Consider the following 14,914-nt stretch of genomic DNA (forward strand, 5'->3'; position numbering starts at 1 on the left):
TTTGAGAAAATAAGCAAAATAGATAAACCGCTAGCCAGACTTATTAAGAGAAAAAGAGAATCTACACATATCAACAAAATCAGAAATGAGAAAGGAAAAATCACAACAGACCACACAGACATACAAAGAATTACTAGAGAATACTATGAAAACATATACGTTAACAAGCTTGAAAACCTAGAAGAAATGGACAACTTCCTAGAAAAATACAACCTTCCAACACTGACTAAGGAAGAAGCAGAAAATCTAAACAGACCAATTACCAGCAACGAAATCGAATCGGTAATCAAAAAACTACTGAAGAACAAAACTCCCAGGCCAGATCAATACACCTCTGAATTTTATCATGCATATAGAGAAGACATAATACCCATTCTCCTTGAAGTTTTCCAAAAACTAGAAGAGGAGGCAATACTTCCAAACTCATTCTATGAAGCCAGCATCACTCTAATACCAAAACCAGGAAGAGACCCCACCAAAAAAGAAAATTACAGACCAATATCCCAGATGAACAGAGATGCAAAAATACTCAACGAAATATTAGCAAACCGAATTCAAAAGTACATCAAGGGGATCATACAACATGATCAAGTGGGATTCATCTCAGGGATGCAAAGATGGTACAACATTCAAAAATCCATCAACATCATCCACCACATCAACAAAAAGAAGGACAAAAACCACATGATCATCTCCATAGGTGCTGAAAAAGCATTCAACAAAATTTAACATTCATTCATGATTGAAACTCTCAAGAAAATGGGTATACAGGGCAAGTACCACAACATAATAAAGGCCATATATGAGAAACTGACAACCAGCATCATTCTTAACAGTGAGAAGCTGAAAGCTCTTCCTCTGAGATCGGGAACAAGACAGGGATGCCCACTCTCCCCACTGTTATTCAACGTGGTACTGGAGGTCCTAGCCACAGCAATCAGACAAAATAAAGAAATACAAGGCATCCAGATTGGTAAAGAAGAAGTCAAACTGTCACTATTCGCAGACGACATGATATTCTACATAAAAAATCCAAGCGACTTCATTCCAAAACTACTAGAACTAATATCTGAATTCATCAAAGTTGCAGGATACAAAATTAACACACAGAAATCTGTTGCTTTCCTGTACACTAACGAACTCACAGAAAGAGAAATCAGGGAAACAATTCAAGTCACAGTTGCATCAAAAAGAATAAAATACCTAGGAATAAACCTAACCGAGGAAGTAGAAGGCCTATACACTGACAACTACAAGACAGTCTTAAGAGAAATTAAAGAGGATATTAACAAATGGAAACTCATCCCATGCTCTTGGCTAGGAATAATTAGTATTGCCAAAATGGCCATCCTGCCCAAAGCGATCTACAGATTCAATGCAATGCCGATCAAAATGCCAACAACATTCTACAATGAACTGGAACAAATAATTTTAAAATTCTTATGGAACCACAAAAGACCCCAAATAGCCAAAGCAATCCTGAGAAGGGAGACTAAATCAGGGGGCATCTCGCTTCCCAAATTCAAGCTCTACTACAAAGCCACAGTAATCAAGACAATTTGGTGCTGGCACAAGAACAGACCCACAGACGAATGGAACAGAATAGAGAGTCCAGATATTACCCCAAACATATATAGTCAATTAATATATGATAAAGGAGCCATGGACATACAATGGGGAAATGACAGCCTCTTCAACAGCTGGTGTTGGCAAAACTCAGTAGCTACATGTAAGAGAATGAAACTGGATCATTATCTAACCCCATACACAAATGTAAATTTGAAATGGATCAAACACCTGAATGTAAGCCATGGAACCATAAAACTCTTAGAAAAAAACATAGGCAAAAATCTCTTGGACATAAACATGAGCAACTTCTTCATGAACATATCTCCCCAGGCAAGGTAAACAAAAGCAAAAATGAACAACTGGGACTACATCAAACTGAAAAGCTTCTGTGCAACAAAGGACACCGCCAGTAGAACGAAAAGGGTTCCAACAGTGTGGGAGAATGTATTCATAAATGACAGATCCAATAAAGGGTTCACATCCAAAATATATAAAGAGCTCATGCACCTTAAACCAAAAGCAAATAATCCAATCAAAAAACTGTCAAAGGAACTGAACAGTTCTCCAAAGAAGAAATTCAGATGGCCAACAGACACATGAAAAGATGCTGCACATCACTAGTAATCAGAGAAATGCAAATTAAAATCACAATGAGATATGACCTCACACCAGTCAGGATGGCCAGCATCCAAAAGACAAACAACAACAAATGTTGGCGAGGATGTGGAGAAAGGGGAACCCTCTTACACTGCTGGTAGGAATGTAAATTAGTTCAACCATTGTGGAAAGCAGTATCAAGGTTCCTCAAAACACTCAAAGTAGAAATGCCATTTGACCCAGGAATTCCAATGCTGGGAATTTACCCTAAGAATGCAGCAGCCCAGTTTGAAAAAGACATATGCACCCCTATGTTTATCGCAGCAGTATTTACGATAGCCAAGAATTGGAAGCAACATTAGTGTCCATCAGTAGATGAATGGATAAAGATGTGGTATATATACACAATGGAACATTATTCAGCCATAAGAAGAAAACAAATCCTGCAATTTACAACAACATGGATGGATCTAGAGGGTCTTATGCTCAGTGAAATAAGCCAGGTGGAGAAAGACAAGTATCAAATGATTTTACTCATCTGTGGAGCATAAGAACAAAGAAAAAACTGAAGGAGCAAAACAGCAGCAGACTCATAGAACCCAAGAATGGACTAACAGTTACCAAAGGGAAAGGGACCAGAGAGGATGGATGGGAAGGGAGGGATAAGGGGGGGTGGGGGAAGAAAGGGGGTATTACGATTAGCATGTATAATGTCTGGGGGGTGTACGCATAAGGCTGTACAGCACAGAGGACGGGTAGTGATTCTACAGCATCTTACTACACTGATGGACAGTGACTGCAATGGGGTATGTGGGGGGATCTTGGTGTCGGGGAGAGTCTAGTAAACATAATATTCCTCATGTAATTGTAGATTAATAATACCAAAATTAAAAAAATTAAACATAAAAAAAAAGATATCCTTGTTTAAATCTTTATTGAAAATGCTGATGTTTTGTTCATACACGGTTTTATTCCATTGATTGATTTTAAAATATGGGAATGGAATATTACTTATTCTGACAGTTGGGTTTTTTGGGGCCCCCTTAAACTTTGTCCCTGAGATGAGTACCTCATCCACCTAGCCCTAGTCCCAGCCCTCACTTTGAAACATTTTGAAGATTAGCAGTGATAGGGCACTGAGAGAGCACTGAATCTCCATGGTGAGCAAATGCATATTGTCTTCACATTGCAACTCTGTGGTATGTAAGAAAATATTCTGTTTGAACATTTTCAAGTTGAGACACGTAGATAAATAAAAGTCTCTAGACTTTTAAAATAAAATACAGTTGACCCCTGAACAACAGGGCTTTGGGCTATGTGGGTCCCCTTATACATGGACTTTTTTCGATAAATATATTGGAAAACTTTTTGGAGATTTGCAACAATGTGAGAAACCATTTTCTTTTCTCTAGCTCACTTTATTATAAGATTATGGTATATAATACATATGACATATAAAATATGTGTTACTCGACCCTTTTTTATCGGTAAGCCTTTTGGTCAACAGTAGGCTGTTAGCAGGTAAGTTTTTGGGGTGTCAAAAGTTATACATGGATTTTTGACTACACAGAGAGCTGGCACCCCTAATTCCTGCATTGTTCAAGGTCAACTATAAAGTAAATTATTTTTAATGAAAAAAAAACTGAACTCATTGATACAGAGAACAGCTTGGTGGTTGCAAGAGGCAAGGGGTGGGAGGGTGCTGGGGGGAAATGGGTGAAGGGGTCAAAAGGTACAAACTTCCATTTTTAAATATGTCCTGGAGATGTAATATACAGCGTGGTGACTATAATTTTACAATACAGTATTGTATACTTGAAAGTTTCCAAAAAACTAGATCTTCCTTCTCATCCCAAGAAAAAAAGTTTGAAACTATGTGTGGTGCTGGATGTTACCTAGACTTATTGTAGCAATCATTTTGCAATATATATATAAATATTGAATCATTATTTCGTACACCTGAAACTAATGTAATGTATGTCAGTTACATCTCAATTTTTTAAAACTCTCTAGAATGTAATATAAATTCCTTCCTGTTGCAACTGGAGGAGTTGTATATTCCAATCCTCTTGTGACAGTCTGGTTAGTTACAGTTTTCTGGGAGTAATTGGTGAAATGCCTCCTTTTGAGGTAGGGCAGGGATATGGGATAAGAATCATGATTAACTTTTCCTGCCTATGGTAAGAAATGCCAAGATATAAACTGAGTAGTATGCCATCTTAAGCCCAAGGTTCCATTTTAAAAAACAGAGAGTTAGGAGGCAAGACTCCTAACTTATTTTATGGTAATCAGACAATAACCCACCTGCTTTTAAGGCAGGGCAAGTAGTCCTAAATGATATGTCCCCACTGCTTGAGGGTAACCACTCTCTTGGAGAAGAACAGGATCAAGAAATTCCTTATGTTCAGTTTATCTTGCAGAATATCTAAAGGTCATACTATGGATAGTGACATAACATCTCTCACTAGAAAGAAACATCCTGAGACCACATAGCAAGCCTGTGCCTCCCCCCACTCTGTCCTTTGCCCCCTTCTTGAAAGCCTTAAAAGACAGAATCCTAAGCCCTTAAGCGCGCCTCCTCTCTGAGGTTGCCTGCACTCCCCTTTCTTCGAGTGTGTGCTTTTTGCCTTAAATAAAGACTTCTCTCTGCCCAACCTACTGCGTTTTGTCTCTGCGCTCCTCCAGTGGTATACGTCTTTGTTACTTCGCTATTTCATTCTGTTTTCTAGACTTGGCACAAGTCTCCACTCTGTCAGTCCTACTTCAGACAAGTAGGGAAGGGCTGCTGAGAGCTCTGATCTGATCTTACAAGCTCCTGTCGCATGGGAGACCCCGACAGGGCTGCAGCCGCGTGATCATGATCTTAAGCAGCCGGCCCAAAGATCCTCCTTTGCCTTTGGGAAGTTCTCAGAACATAATCGCACTCCACCCAGTGCTCTGCAGCTTCCCCACATCCTGGGGTGGCAGGGGTTCAGTTCCCATGCCGTGCAGATCCAAGTGGATGCTGGGCGCCAGGTGAGCCTGGCTTTAGGAGTTGGCATGAGATTTGCCCCATGCTGAGCAGGAGTTCAGTGAGCTCCCCTTTCCTCCCTCTGCTCTTCCTTGCTCTCTGCAGCCTGCGTGGCTGCTGCTGTTCACTGCTACTCTCCCCTTAATGATTTCCTTCCTTACCTAGATTCACCCAACCCGTTTGTGAATTCTTTCTTGATCAGAGACAAGAACCCTCCCCTGTCCAGGCTGAGGTTTCACCTAGTGCACAGGGAGAGACCCCCCAGACGCAGCTGCCCGACACCATTTTTACTCTCAGAAAGTGTTCCAGTCTGGGTGATACATTACATGGTCCTGCTTAATGTGAGAGGGCAAGGGGGGTACTGCAAGGACCGCACTCTTCTGGCTCAGCCTTGGCTGGCAGACCTCAGGAGAGTCACTCCTCCTCAAAACACAATGCTTGTCAAACACTCATAGCAGTCAAACTCTTTCTCAGATGAAAGCTCACTGCAAAAATCCCAACATAAGCAACAATTCAGAGTAGCATTTTATTAGTAAAAAATTTCTGTCCTATGTTCAAATTAGTATTTTGAACAAAGCAATTGCTTCTCACCAAGGCCATTGAGATGGACACACATGTTAAACCCAAAGTTGTAGCTGAAATCTTACTCTGCCACAATATCCACTTTACTTCTGGGTTGTGTAACCCCCCTGATTCACAGAGAGGTGGTAGTAAGTAGTAGCTATTTTTTCAAGGGTTCCCCTTACTATCTAAATTAAATGTCAGGATGATCCTAATTTAGTTATCTCTAACACCTGAAAACCTGCTGCCCAGCATACCTGAACATGCATGCATTTTAAAAATTACAGCCTAAGATATTATTTAACAACGGACCTTGATGCTAGCATTTGCTGAACTGCCAAAGCCCTCCTTGGAACCCGAGTTTGGGAAATGATTGAACCAGACTGTCAGTGGGGTCACGTCCAGCTCAGAGTCCTCTGTTTCTAAGGTTGCTTTTTCTGAAACTCTGTTTGGAACTCAACAAAGGGGAGAAGGAATAGCATCTTGAAGGTTTGGACTCTCCTATCTTTATAGCATAAGCCCCAGAAAAAAAAGCAGGACTTTTAGAAGGTTGTGGGCAAAGAAGAAAGATCCATTTAAGTGGAATGGAAGATGTTCTGACTGTTGGACTTGTACAATGCTGGGATGGCCCAAAAGCACAGAAGCGAGATGTTGGCCGTCTTTGCTTCAAAGAGCTTCCAGTTTTTAAGATAAAAAAATATTTACCTTCCAAGTACTCCCGATGAGCACAGGAGAAGGGATGGGAGAACTGTAACAGGCTGATTATTTCAGTGCCAGTATGGGTCATGAATTCAGATCATGGACTAGAGTCACGCAGACCAAATGTACCTGTAGATGTAGGTTTAAGCCAACTGCCAACTTTTAAAAATGAGACTATTTCACATAAAAGTCTGGATTTCTTAGACAACAGAGACTCCAGAATCACTCCATGGAGTCAGGGTGTCCCTGCCCACCCAAGACAGAGCATGTGCCCTCCACATTCCCACGATCTGCAACATTCTCTCTTGCTCACCCTGGTGCATGGCAAGCATCAAGATCGCTTGCTGGCCCCTGTGAGCATTTGAGTGTGCCACTAGTGGAACAGACAGTTGTGCTTCCAAGATTAAATTGGAGGAAAGAGGTCCAACAAGGACTGGGACAGGACAGCTCCTAGTTCTCATTTCTCAGAGCTCTTGCACCTCAGGCCTGCGATCTTGAGTAAATCAAAGCTGCCTCTGCATGAATCAGTTTCCTTGTCTGTAAAATAAATGCAGAAACTCCTGCCCCCCCCCCCCAAAGTATGGGCTGTAAGGATCAGACATAGCACCTGATGCTTTATACATTGAAAAGCTCTATAGTCCACACGTGTGGTTTGGTTGGTCTTATATCTGTCCATCCCCCTCTGCCTAGTGCCAGGACCCCAGGCTCCCTCCCGGGAATAGCCTCTCCCATTCTCAGGCAACGTAATGGGGGGGGATGTTGATTCCAATTTCACACTGGGTCAGGTCAGCCAATCACAATGCTGCATTCTCCCAGGAGCAGTGGTTCTGGAATGGGCATCCGAGCCAACTGAAGCCAGTAGAATTGGGGTCAGGACTTTGACTCAAACTGCTGGGAAAAGATCTTTTCTCATGAATTTGGCTGCTATCTTGCTAACCTGGGGGTTACAGGTCTGTCAACAGAGCCAACGAGGAGGAGAGAAGAATGGAAAGATGGGTCTGGGTCATATGATCTGCGACTTTGGGTCCAGGTATACATCAACACATACATTTCCTTTGCTTTAGGCAAATTGAATGAAGCTCCATTCAACTCATGGGAATGCTCAGTTCCATTTCCACTCACTGGACTCCCAGCCCCTGCCCCCCAAGGGGTTTCTATACTAGCAGGCAGACTTGTGAGCGTTTGTTTGATTTGGACTCATTTCCCTGGGCACTCCCTGATCTTGAATCCTGCAGGGCCCCTGCAGCCGCAGCCAGCTCTTCTCTGTGCCTGGCTTTGACCATCCACACTGCCTTCTTGAAGTTCTTGAGAGGGTCCTGCTGTGAGGCTCTTGAGGAAGGGCACTGGAAACGCTCACGGATCAGATAGCCATGTCTCGTGGGGGCAATGAAGCCATTAGACGTCGGGATGATTCTGTCCACCATGGCATGGACGAACTGGACAGCCAGCAGGGTGCCTGTGGGGGATGTAGGCAGAGAACAAATGAGAAATGGGGGCCACAGAGATTCAATCTCGCACATTTGAGAGTTGGCTTCATGGGGCCAAATCCCAGCCTATGCCCCTGACTAGCTTAGGCATGGAATTCCACTTCTTGCGGTCCCTCTTGCTTTATCTGCAGTGTGGAAACGACAACCTACCTGCTGAGGGGAATTCTGGAGGTTTGAGTGTCATGCATGTCAGGTGCTTAGTATTGGTTTCAGCCCAGAATGAGCTCAGTACATTGCTAAAGGCGGAGTAGAAACAGAGGCTGTGAACCTGCCCAGGATGGGCTTTTAAGTCCATGACCCTAAGCTGCTAAGACCCATGACCTCAGCCACTAAGCCATCAGTGACTGCTGGCCAGGCATATTTGCTACAATGTAACAGACTACAACATACCTGATCAGGATGTATTCCATCACAGTGTATCCAACTCTCCCTGATATGCATTCAGCCACTTGCCTGCTGTGTGACCTTGGGCAAATCTATTACCCTCTCTGAACTTCAGCTTCTTCATCTCTCAAATGGGAATAGCAACAGTACCTACCCCCTGCCAGTGTCATAAGTGTTCCCTTCTCTAGAGAAGACCTTGTGGGAAGGTGTGAGAGGTGGCCACGGGGTCCAGGTGGAGCACCTTCAGACCAGAGCCTACCAGCTTCTCATTGTGTGGCTTTGGGCAGCTCACCCCATCCCTCAGAGCCTCAATTTTTGCTCTATAAAATGGGAGCAACTATCAAGAGAATTAAATGTCTTGTTGACAGTACCCGCTACACAAGACAGGTTAACTCTCATTAGTATGCCTTCAGGGTAATGAACAGACCAAGGGGAGTGGCATTTTCAAAGTGATTGGTCTTAAACAGGCCACCCTTAACGTCTAGAGGATCTGGGACAAGAGAATGAACCAAGGCCTATATCTTGTAAGACGTAATGTGTAAATATTGCAAATATAGCTAATAAACTATTAAATGAAGTATGCTCCATCCTGCTACATGATGGATGTGCCTTTGGAAGCACCTGGAAGTCAGATTTTGGTTGAGAATTGGGCTCTTCAGTTGCATGTTGGAATTTATGTTGTGGTGTACAGAGAATGTAATGCGGAAAAGCCAGCACCCAGCTGTTTGTGGCTTGGCTCCCTTCTCTTCCTACATCCAGCTGCGTCCTACACCCCAAGGGGCCTCACACACGTCCATGTGAACATCCCCTGCACACACCCGGCTCACACATCCATACTCCATTCACACACCCCCACGGCCACTCCCTCAGCTTAGGAGCATGCACACTGGGGGTGCAGCCCACCATCGGAAGGATGAGGGCTGCAGACCCTGAAGAGGGCTCAAGCCCACCGGGAGGGTGTTCTGGAGTCCCAGGCACCCAGAGCATGGGTCTAAAAGAGGAGGTGCAGCTCCAGGTGGGCCCATCCCCTTGACATACAGACATCTCCCTGAGTGGAAGGACCCAGCTAGGGGAGACCAGGGTGGGACCCTCTAATGCCCAGTGTAAGATAAATTCTAGCTGAAATAAGCAGGCGACAAGAGGCGACAAAGGGCCAGGCAGTTTATTTGAGTGCCATTCCTGGGTGATATCCCCCCCCCCCCCGCCCGCCCGCCCCGTCTGGCTATCACAGGCCAGGGAAGTCACACTCAGCAGGACAGGCAGCGAGTTTTTAAAAGTAGGGGGAGGGAGAGCTTAGATTTACAGCTGCGCGACGATTGGCTAGCCTAGGGCACATTTTTCAGGTTGGGAGGGGGCAGCAGCCGGGGACTTTGGCACGTCATCAGCGTCCGATGTGCTCATCCCTCCCCCCAGTGCCTTCAACCTTACACCCAGGACCCTGCACAGGGCCTTCTTCTCCAGATGTAAACCCAGTCATGCCCTCAGAGCAGAATAACTCACCGTCCAGCACACTCCAGACGATTATGGAGCGATCCTTCAAGCCTGCATACACGTACTTGTCATCCTTGGAGAAGCAGATACACTGGACACCTTGACAGTAAGAGCTCTGAGAAAAAGATAATGTGATGATGTGGGTTTCAGACTGCAAGGCACCCAGGAGACCAACCCAAATGCAACTGAGTAGGAAGCTAGGCTTGTAAGCACCCCGCAGAGGAGGGATCACATGAAAACCCTGCAAGCTGGGCGGCACCAGTGTTCCCAGGACCAAAGCACATCTTCATAGAAGCTGGATGGAGGGAGAGATTTAGAGTCTTTTTGCATTTAACAGTGGGAACTATAGGATTTAATCTCTTAAATGACTTCAGGTATACAAGTATTAGCTACAATTGTCTTTAATTAAAGGCTATGCGCTAAATGCAATATGGGATCCTAGACCGGGTCCTACAAGAGAAAAAGGGAATGTGTCGAAAAATATAGTTGATACCAATAAAGCTGATAGTTTAGTTAATACAGTATTCCCCCTTATCTTCAGGGGATGCATTCCAAGACCCCTAGTGGATGCCTGAAACCACAGATACTACTAATCTCTCTCTATATAATGTGCTTTTTCCTATACATACATATCTGTGATAGAATTTAATTAATAAATCAGGCATAGTAAGAGAATAAGTAATAATAACAATAAGAGGATAACAAGTAACAAGAAAATAGAACAATTATAAGAATATACCGTAATAAAAGTTATGTGATATGGTCTCCTCTCAAAATATCTTATTGTACTTGTGATAATGTGAGATGCGAAGATGCCAACACAATGGGATGAAGGGAGATAAAGAACGGAGGCCTGTGACCTAGCATTAGGCTATTATTGCTCTTCTGACAATACATAAGAAGGAGGATCGTCAGTTTCGATTGCAGTTGACTGTGGGTAACTGAAACTGCAGAAAGCACAATGTCAGATAAGGGACTACTGTTAGGTTTCCGATGTTAATTTCTTAGTTTTAATAAACGTCACCTAGTTACAGAAGATGTTAACATCAGGGAAGGCTGGGTAAGGGGTATGTCAATGGGAACCTTTGCACTCTCTTTGCAATTTACCGTCAGTCTAAAATCATTCTGAAATTCAGTTTATTTAAAAACAAAAACAAAAAGCTAGGTGTATTTATCTGCTGTGGTGACATTTCCCATCTCAATGAAGCAAAAGATGACTTACATCCCAGACTTATAGTGGCTTCATAAAAGTAAATACGTGGGTGGGATGAAGGCTGTTTAAAATGAAACTACACATACTCTGCTCTCTTAGTTACAAGATTGAGATCATCTGCTTTTTAACTGTGTTTATTTACATCTTGCAACCGAAGGTATGGCTTTTGTTTTCCACCTGAAAAGCTGGGGAAAATAACACCAACCTTAAAAGAGTGTCATGAGGATTAAATTATAAAATGATATTTTAATGTGCATATTTTTACATAATGTATAAATAATAGGAATATATAAATATCTAATATAGCTCCTAATAATATTGACATAAAAATTATAATAGCTCCTTCAGAGATGGACAATGTGAACTATTAGGTGCTTTGTATATAAAGGAATCACTGATTTCCTTCTTCAGAGCCTTCACAACTGCTGTTCCTTCTGCCTAGAACGCTGTTCCACCAGATTTATTTAACCTTCTTAAATAGTGGCCCTTGCCACTTCCTACCCCCTCTGTCTTGCCCTGTTTTTCTTCAAAGCCCCATGGCTTCCCAACTCATCACATATTGGGGGCTTTGTCTTTATTTCACAAGCATTGATTGAGCACTGAGGATATATCAGGGACTCTCCCAGGGACAGGGGCCGCCTCGGCGAACAGACACACAGAGATCCTCCCCTAGGTCATACGGTCAACACCAGTGAGTGAGAGAACAGCCCAGTCAAGATCAGGATGAAGAGAGTAAGGTAAGGCTGTGTCAGTGTAGGGTTTGATCCTGTCTCTACATTGTGAACATTTTGTTCCTCATGGATTTTTTTGCATTTGTCTTGAGTTCTTTAAAACGTGGGTTTAAATTCTATTTCTCTTGACCGCCAAGTTGTTTAGCACCCCTTAAACTCTGCGTCTAAGACAAGTGCCTTCTCACTGACCTCCCCTGAGTCCTGACCATGGTCAATGGCACATAGTGTGCACTTAATAATTGATGCCCAGCATCAGCTTCCTAACACCAGGACATGGCATGTGTGTGGGGTGGCAGGCCACGCACCGTGTAGTTCATCTCAAATTTCCACTTGCACGCCTGTAAGTCCCAGAGACACAGCAGGGATTCCTCGGACCCACTGACTGCCAGCTGCTCCTTGTGGCTGACCTCCACGCAGGTGACCTGGCTCCCATGGGCCTCCAGAGGGAACACTTTGGAATTTGCGCACTCGTAAAGGAAGAGGTCGCCACTGGTCATGCCATAGATCACGCGGGAGTCAGCCAGAACAGCCACGCTGGATATGGTCGCGGGCAGCTGAGTATAGAAGGTGTATGTTGGCCCATCAATGACCGGACAGGGTTCCCCGGGGCTGATGTCCAGCACGAGGACAATGCTGTCATAAGCAATGGCCAGGTGCTCCTCGCCCTTGCTAAGGGCCATGCAGTTGATGGCTTTCCGGGCCTCTGGAGGGGGGATGCACAGCACGTCCTGTCTGGAATTCAGGGGGAACACCAGGACAACCCCCGAAACGAGGCCAGTGAAAAGGAGATTGGCTTGCTGGGCAACCTCTAGACACCTGACCTCACTGGGCATATCCACAGCATCTTGTTCCTCACCTGCCGAGAGAAGACCAGTCAAGAACATATCACGGAAACGCTGGTTCCACAGTTTTCGTACTTGAAGCGTTTTTTTAAAAAACTTTCATTATCTGTACTCCTCCACTTGGCTACTGTGATTTCCCGCTTCCAGTCCTGCATTCCAATCATCCAGACTTAAAAAAATGAAAATTGCAACATCGCACTGCTCTGTCTCATGCCTTCCGATGACCTCCCAACCCTCTTGGAACAATTGTTAATGCCTTTCCAAGGTCTTCAAGGACTCACATGACCTCTCATCCCAAATATTTCCTTTACAAGCTGCTATAAAGGGTTGGAGAATAAATGTTTTTGTTGTGGAGGCTGCACGCTATGCCCTGCAACCACTTCACCCTGCCCTTTTAGCCACAAAAGCAGTCACAAACAATATGTAAAGAATACATGTCTGGATTTGGCCCACCAGCTGTAGTTTGCAGACTCCTATCTTATCCCCCACCACACCTTTCATCGTGCTGCACCCCACAACTAGCAGGTAAGCACTTTGAACGCTGCAGCTTCATCTGTCTTGCTCACTGCCAGTCCCCAGAGCCTAGCCTTGCGGCTAACACTAAACAAATGTCTGCCAATCCATGATTGCATGGACTTGAGAGTGAATTTCTTTGCCCATATTATTTTATCCTTAACAGGGGATTTCTCTACCTCCATCCGCCCAGTGGGGGTTGCAGCACACACTGTTGGTGACATGCTCACACACGCCCCCTTGACCAACCAGTTCACTCAGACCCAAGGCTGCCCCCTGCCCTTGGATGAAGGGAACCCCTTATCTGGAAATGCCCTGGGGGGCTGTGCCTGACAGCCAGGATGGCCTGCAGCCAAAGAGTGTCTGATATGGGGTACAAAAGATTGGCCTCTTTGCTTCAAGATGGGACAACTCCAAGGTGTGATTCATGCCCCAGGGCTCCCCCTGGGATTAGGCTGAAGCTGGACATCAGCTGAGCCCACATCCTTCTGGTCCTGTTCACTCTCCTGGGCTCCCTGGGGGACGGGGCTGAGCCCACCTCCTGGCTCGGACCCTCCGGCAGCCCAGCCTGCTTCCCCACCCCTTCTCAGGCTTTCCCTAGAAGCTCCTTCTATGCACTACTGGTGCCAATATCCCCATCACACACCCTGCTTCCAGGAAGCCTGAACTAAAACTGGGACGGACAGCCAGATAATCAACTCTTATAAACTGGAAATTTATAAAATCAGGTCCTGTTTTGTACTGGCCACTTTCAACCTAATTGGAGATATAGGGTATTATGGACTGGATGTTTGTGACCAACCCCCACCCCCCGCCCCAAATTCATGTTGCAATCCTAATCCCTAAAGTTAGGAGGTCAGGCTTTGGGGAGCTGATTGGGATCGATGCCCTTCTAAGAGGAAGCAGGAGAGTCGGCTTCTTTCCCTGCTCTCCCCCATGTGAGGACACAGCCAGAAGACGCTGTCTGCAACCCAAGAAGCCAGCTCTCACCAGACACAGATCTGCCTGCTTCCCAGGCATAAATATCTGGTTGAAGCCACCCAGTCTATGACATTCTGTTACAGCAGCCCGAATGGACCAGGACAGGGGCTTCTCGGTATTACTCACACAAATGACCGTGCTTACAAACCTTCTGCCAAGTCCCAGATGGTGACTTTGTTTTTGTCCCCAATTTTGGGGAAGTACACGTAGCTTCCGTTGTGTGACACTGCAGTGAGGCCAGTGCGGTGCAGAAATGGGGTAGAGGCCCGTGGCTGCTGAGCATAGGTGAGATCCCAGACTTTAAAAGACGAAGACTGCTGGGATGCAGATGCCACCAGGGCCCCACCCTGGACCAGCAGGCTCACAGGGGCCCCGACACCCTCCAGGATGTCCAGCAGGGTCCCTTGCTCCGACAGACTCCACACCTAGGGATGGACAGCAGTGGAGCACAGATGACTTCTTCCTTACGCTGCTATAGTTTGGAAATATGCTTAAGCCCATTCATCCACCTAAGGTAAATTCTTAGGTTGTGGTTCAGTGGCCTTCACATGTCCCCACACCCTCAAACTTCCCCACATCTCATCAAACCACTACCATGGCAGTTCTTAAACTGTGTTCCGGGGAACCCCTTGGGGGGTGCTCCCAGGCCTTTTCAGGGGAGTTGGCAGAAGCAAAACTATTCTCATAATAATTTAAGGTGTTATCTGCCTTTTCCACTCGCTTTTTCTCACAAGTGAGCAGTGGCATTTTCCACAAGCTACAGGACATGGGATATCACAACAGACAGAAGAATGCAGAATTAAATATGAGAATACAATTGTTTTCTGTTGAATTGA

The 14,914-nt window shown here is 44.9% G+C and overlaps 1 protein-coding gene and 1 long non-coding RNA gene across 5 annotated transcripts in view; one reads left to right on the top strand and one right to left on the bottom strand.

The window, feature by feature from the left end:
- Positions 1 to 14,914, top strand: part of LOC130680056 (uncharacterized) — a 71,389-nt gene that overhangs the window by 9,774 nt on the left and 46,701 nt on the right. The gene's annotated exons all lie outside the window — the stretch shown is intronic.
- LOC130680054 (NACHT domain- and WD repeat-containing protein 1-like) overlaps positions 6,472 to 14,914 on the bottom strand; it is a 64,714-nt gene continuing 56,271 nt past the window's right edge. Inside the window, exons 16-19 of the mRNA XM_057490058.1 lie at positions 14,227 to 14,503; positions 12,048 to 12,598; positions 9,808 to 9,913; positions 6,472 to 7,892 (exon numbers count right to left, since the gene is read on the bottom strand). Of these exons, the coding sequence (XP_057346041.1) occupies positions 7,591 to 7,892; positions 9,808 to 9,913; positions 12,048 to 12,598; positions 14,227 to 14,503 (1,236 nt within the window). The 3' untranslated portion in view covers positions 6,472 to 7,590. The remainder of the gene's footprint in view (positions 7,893 to 9,807; positions 9,914 to 12,047; positions 12,599 to 14,226; positions 14,504 to 14,914) is intronic.

This window comes from Manis pentadactyla, chromosome 12 (genome assembly GCF_030020395.1).
Source record: "Manis pentadactyla isolate mManPen7 chromosome 12, mManPen7.hap1, whole genome shotgun sequence".
Taxonomy (NCBI): Eukaryota; Metazoa; Chordata; class Mammalia; order Pholidota; family Manidae; genus Manis; species Manis pentadactyla.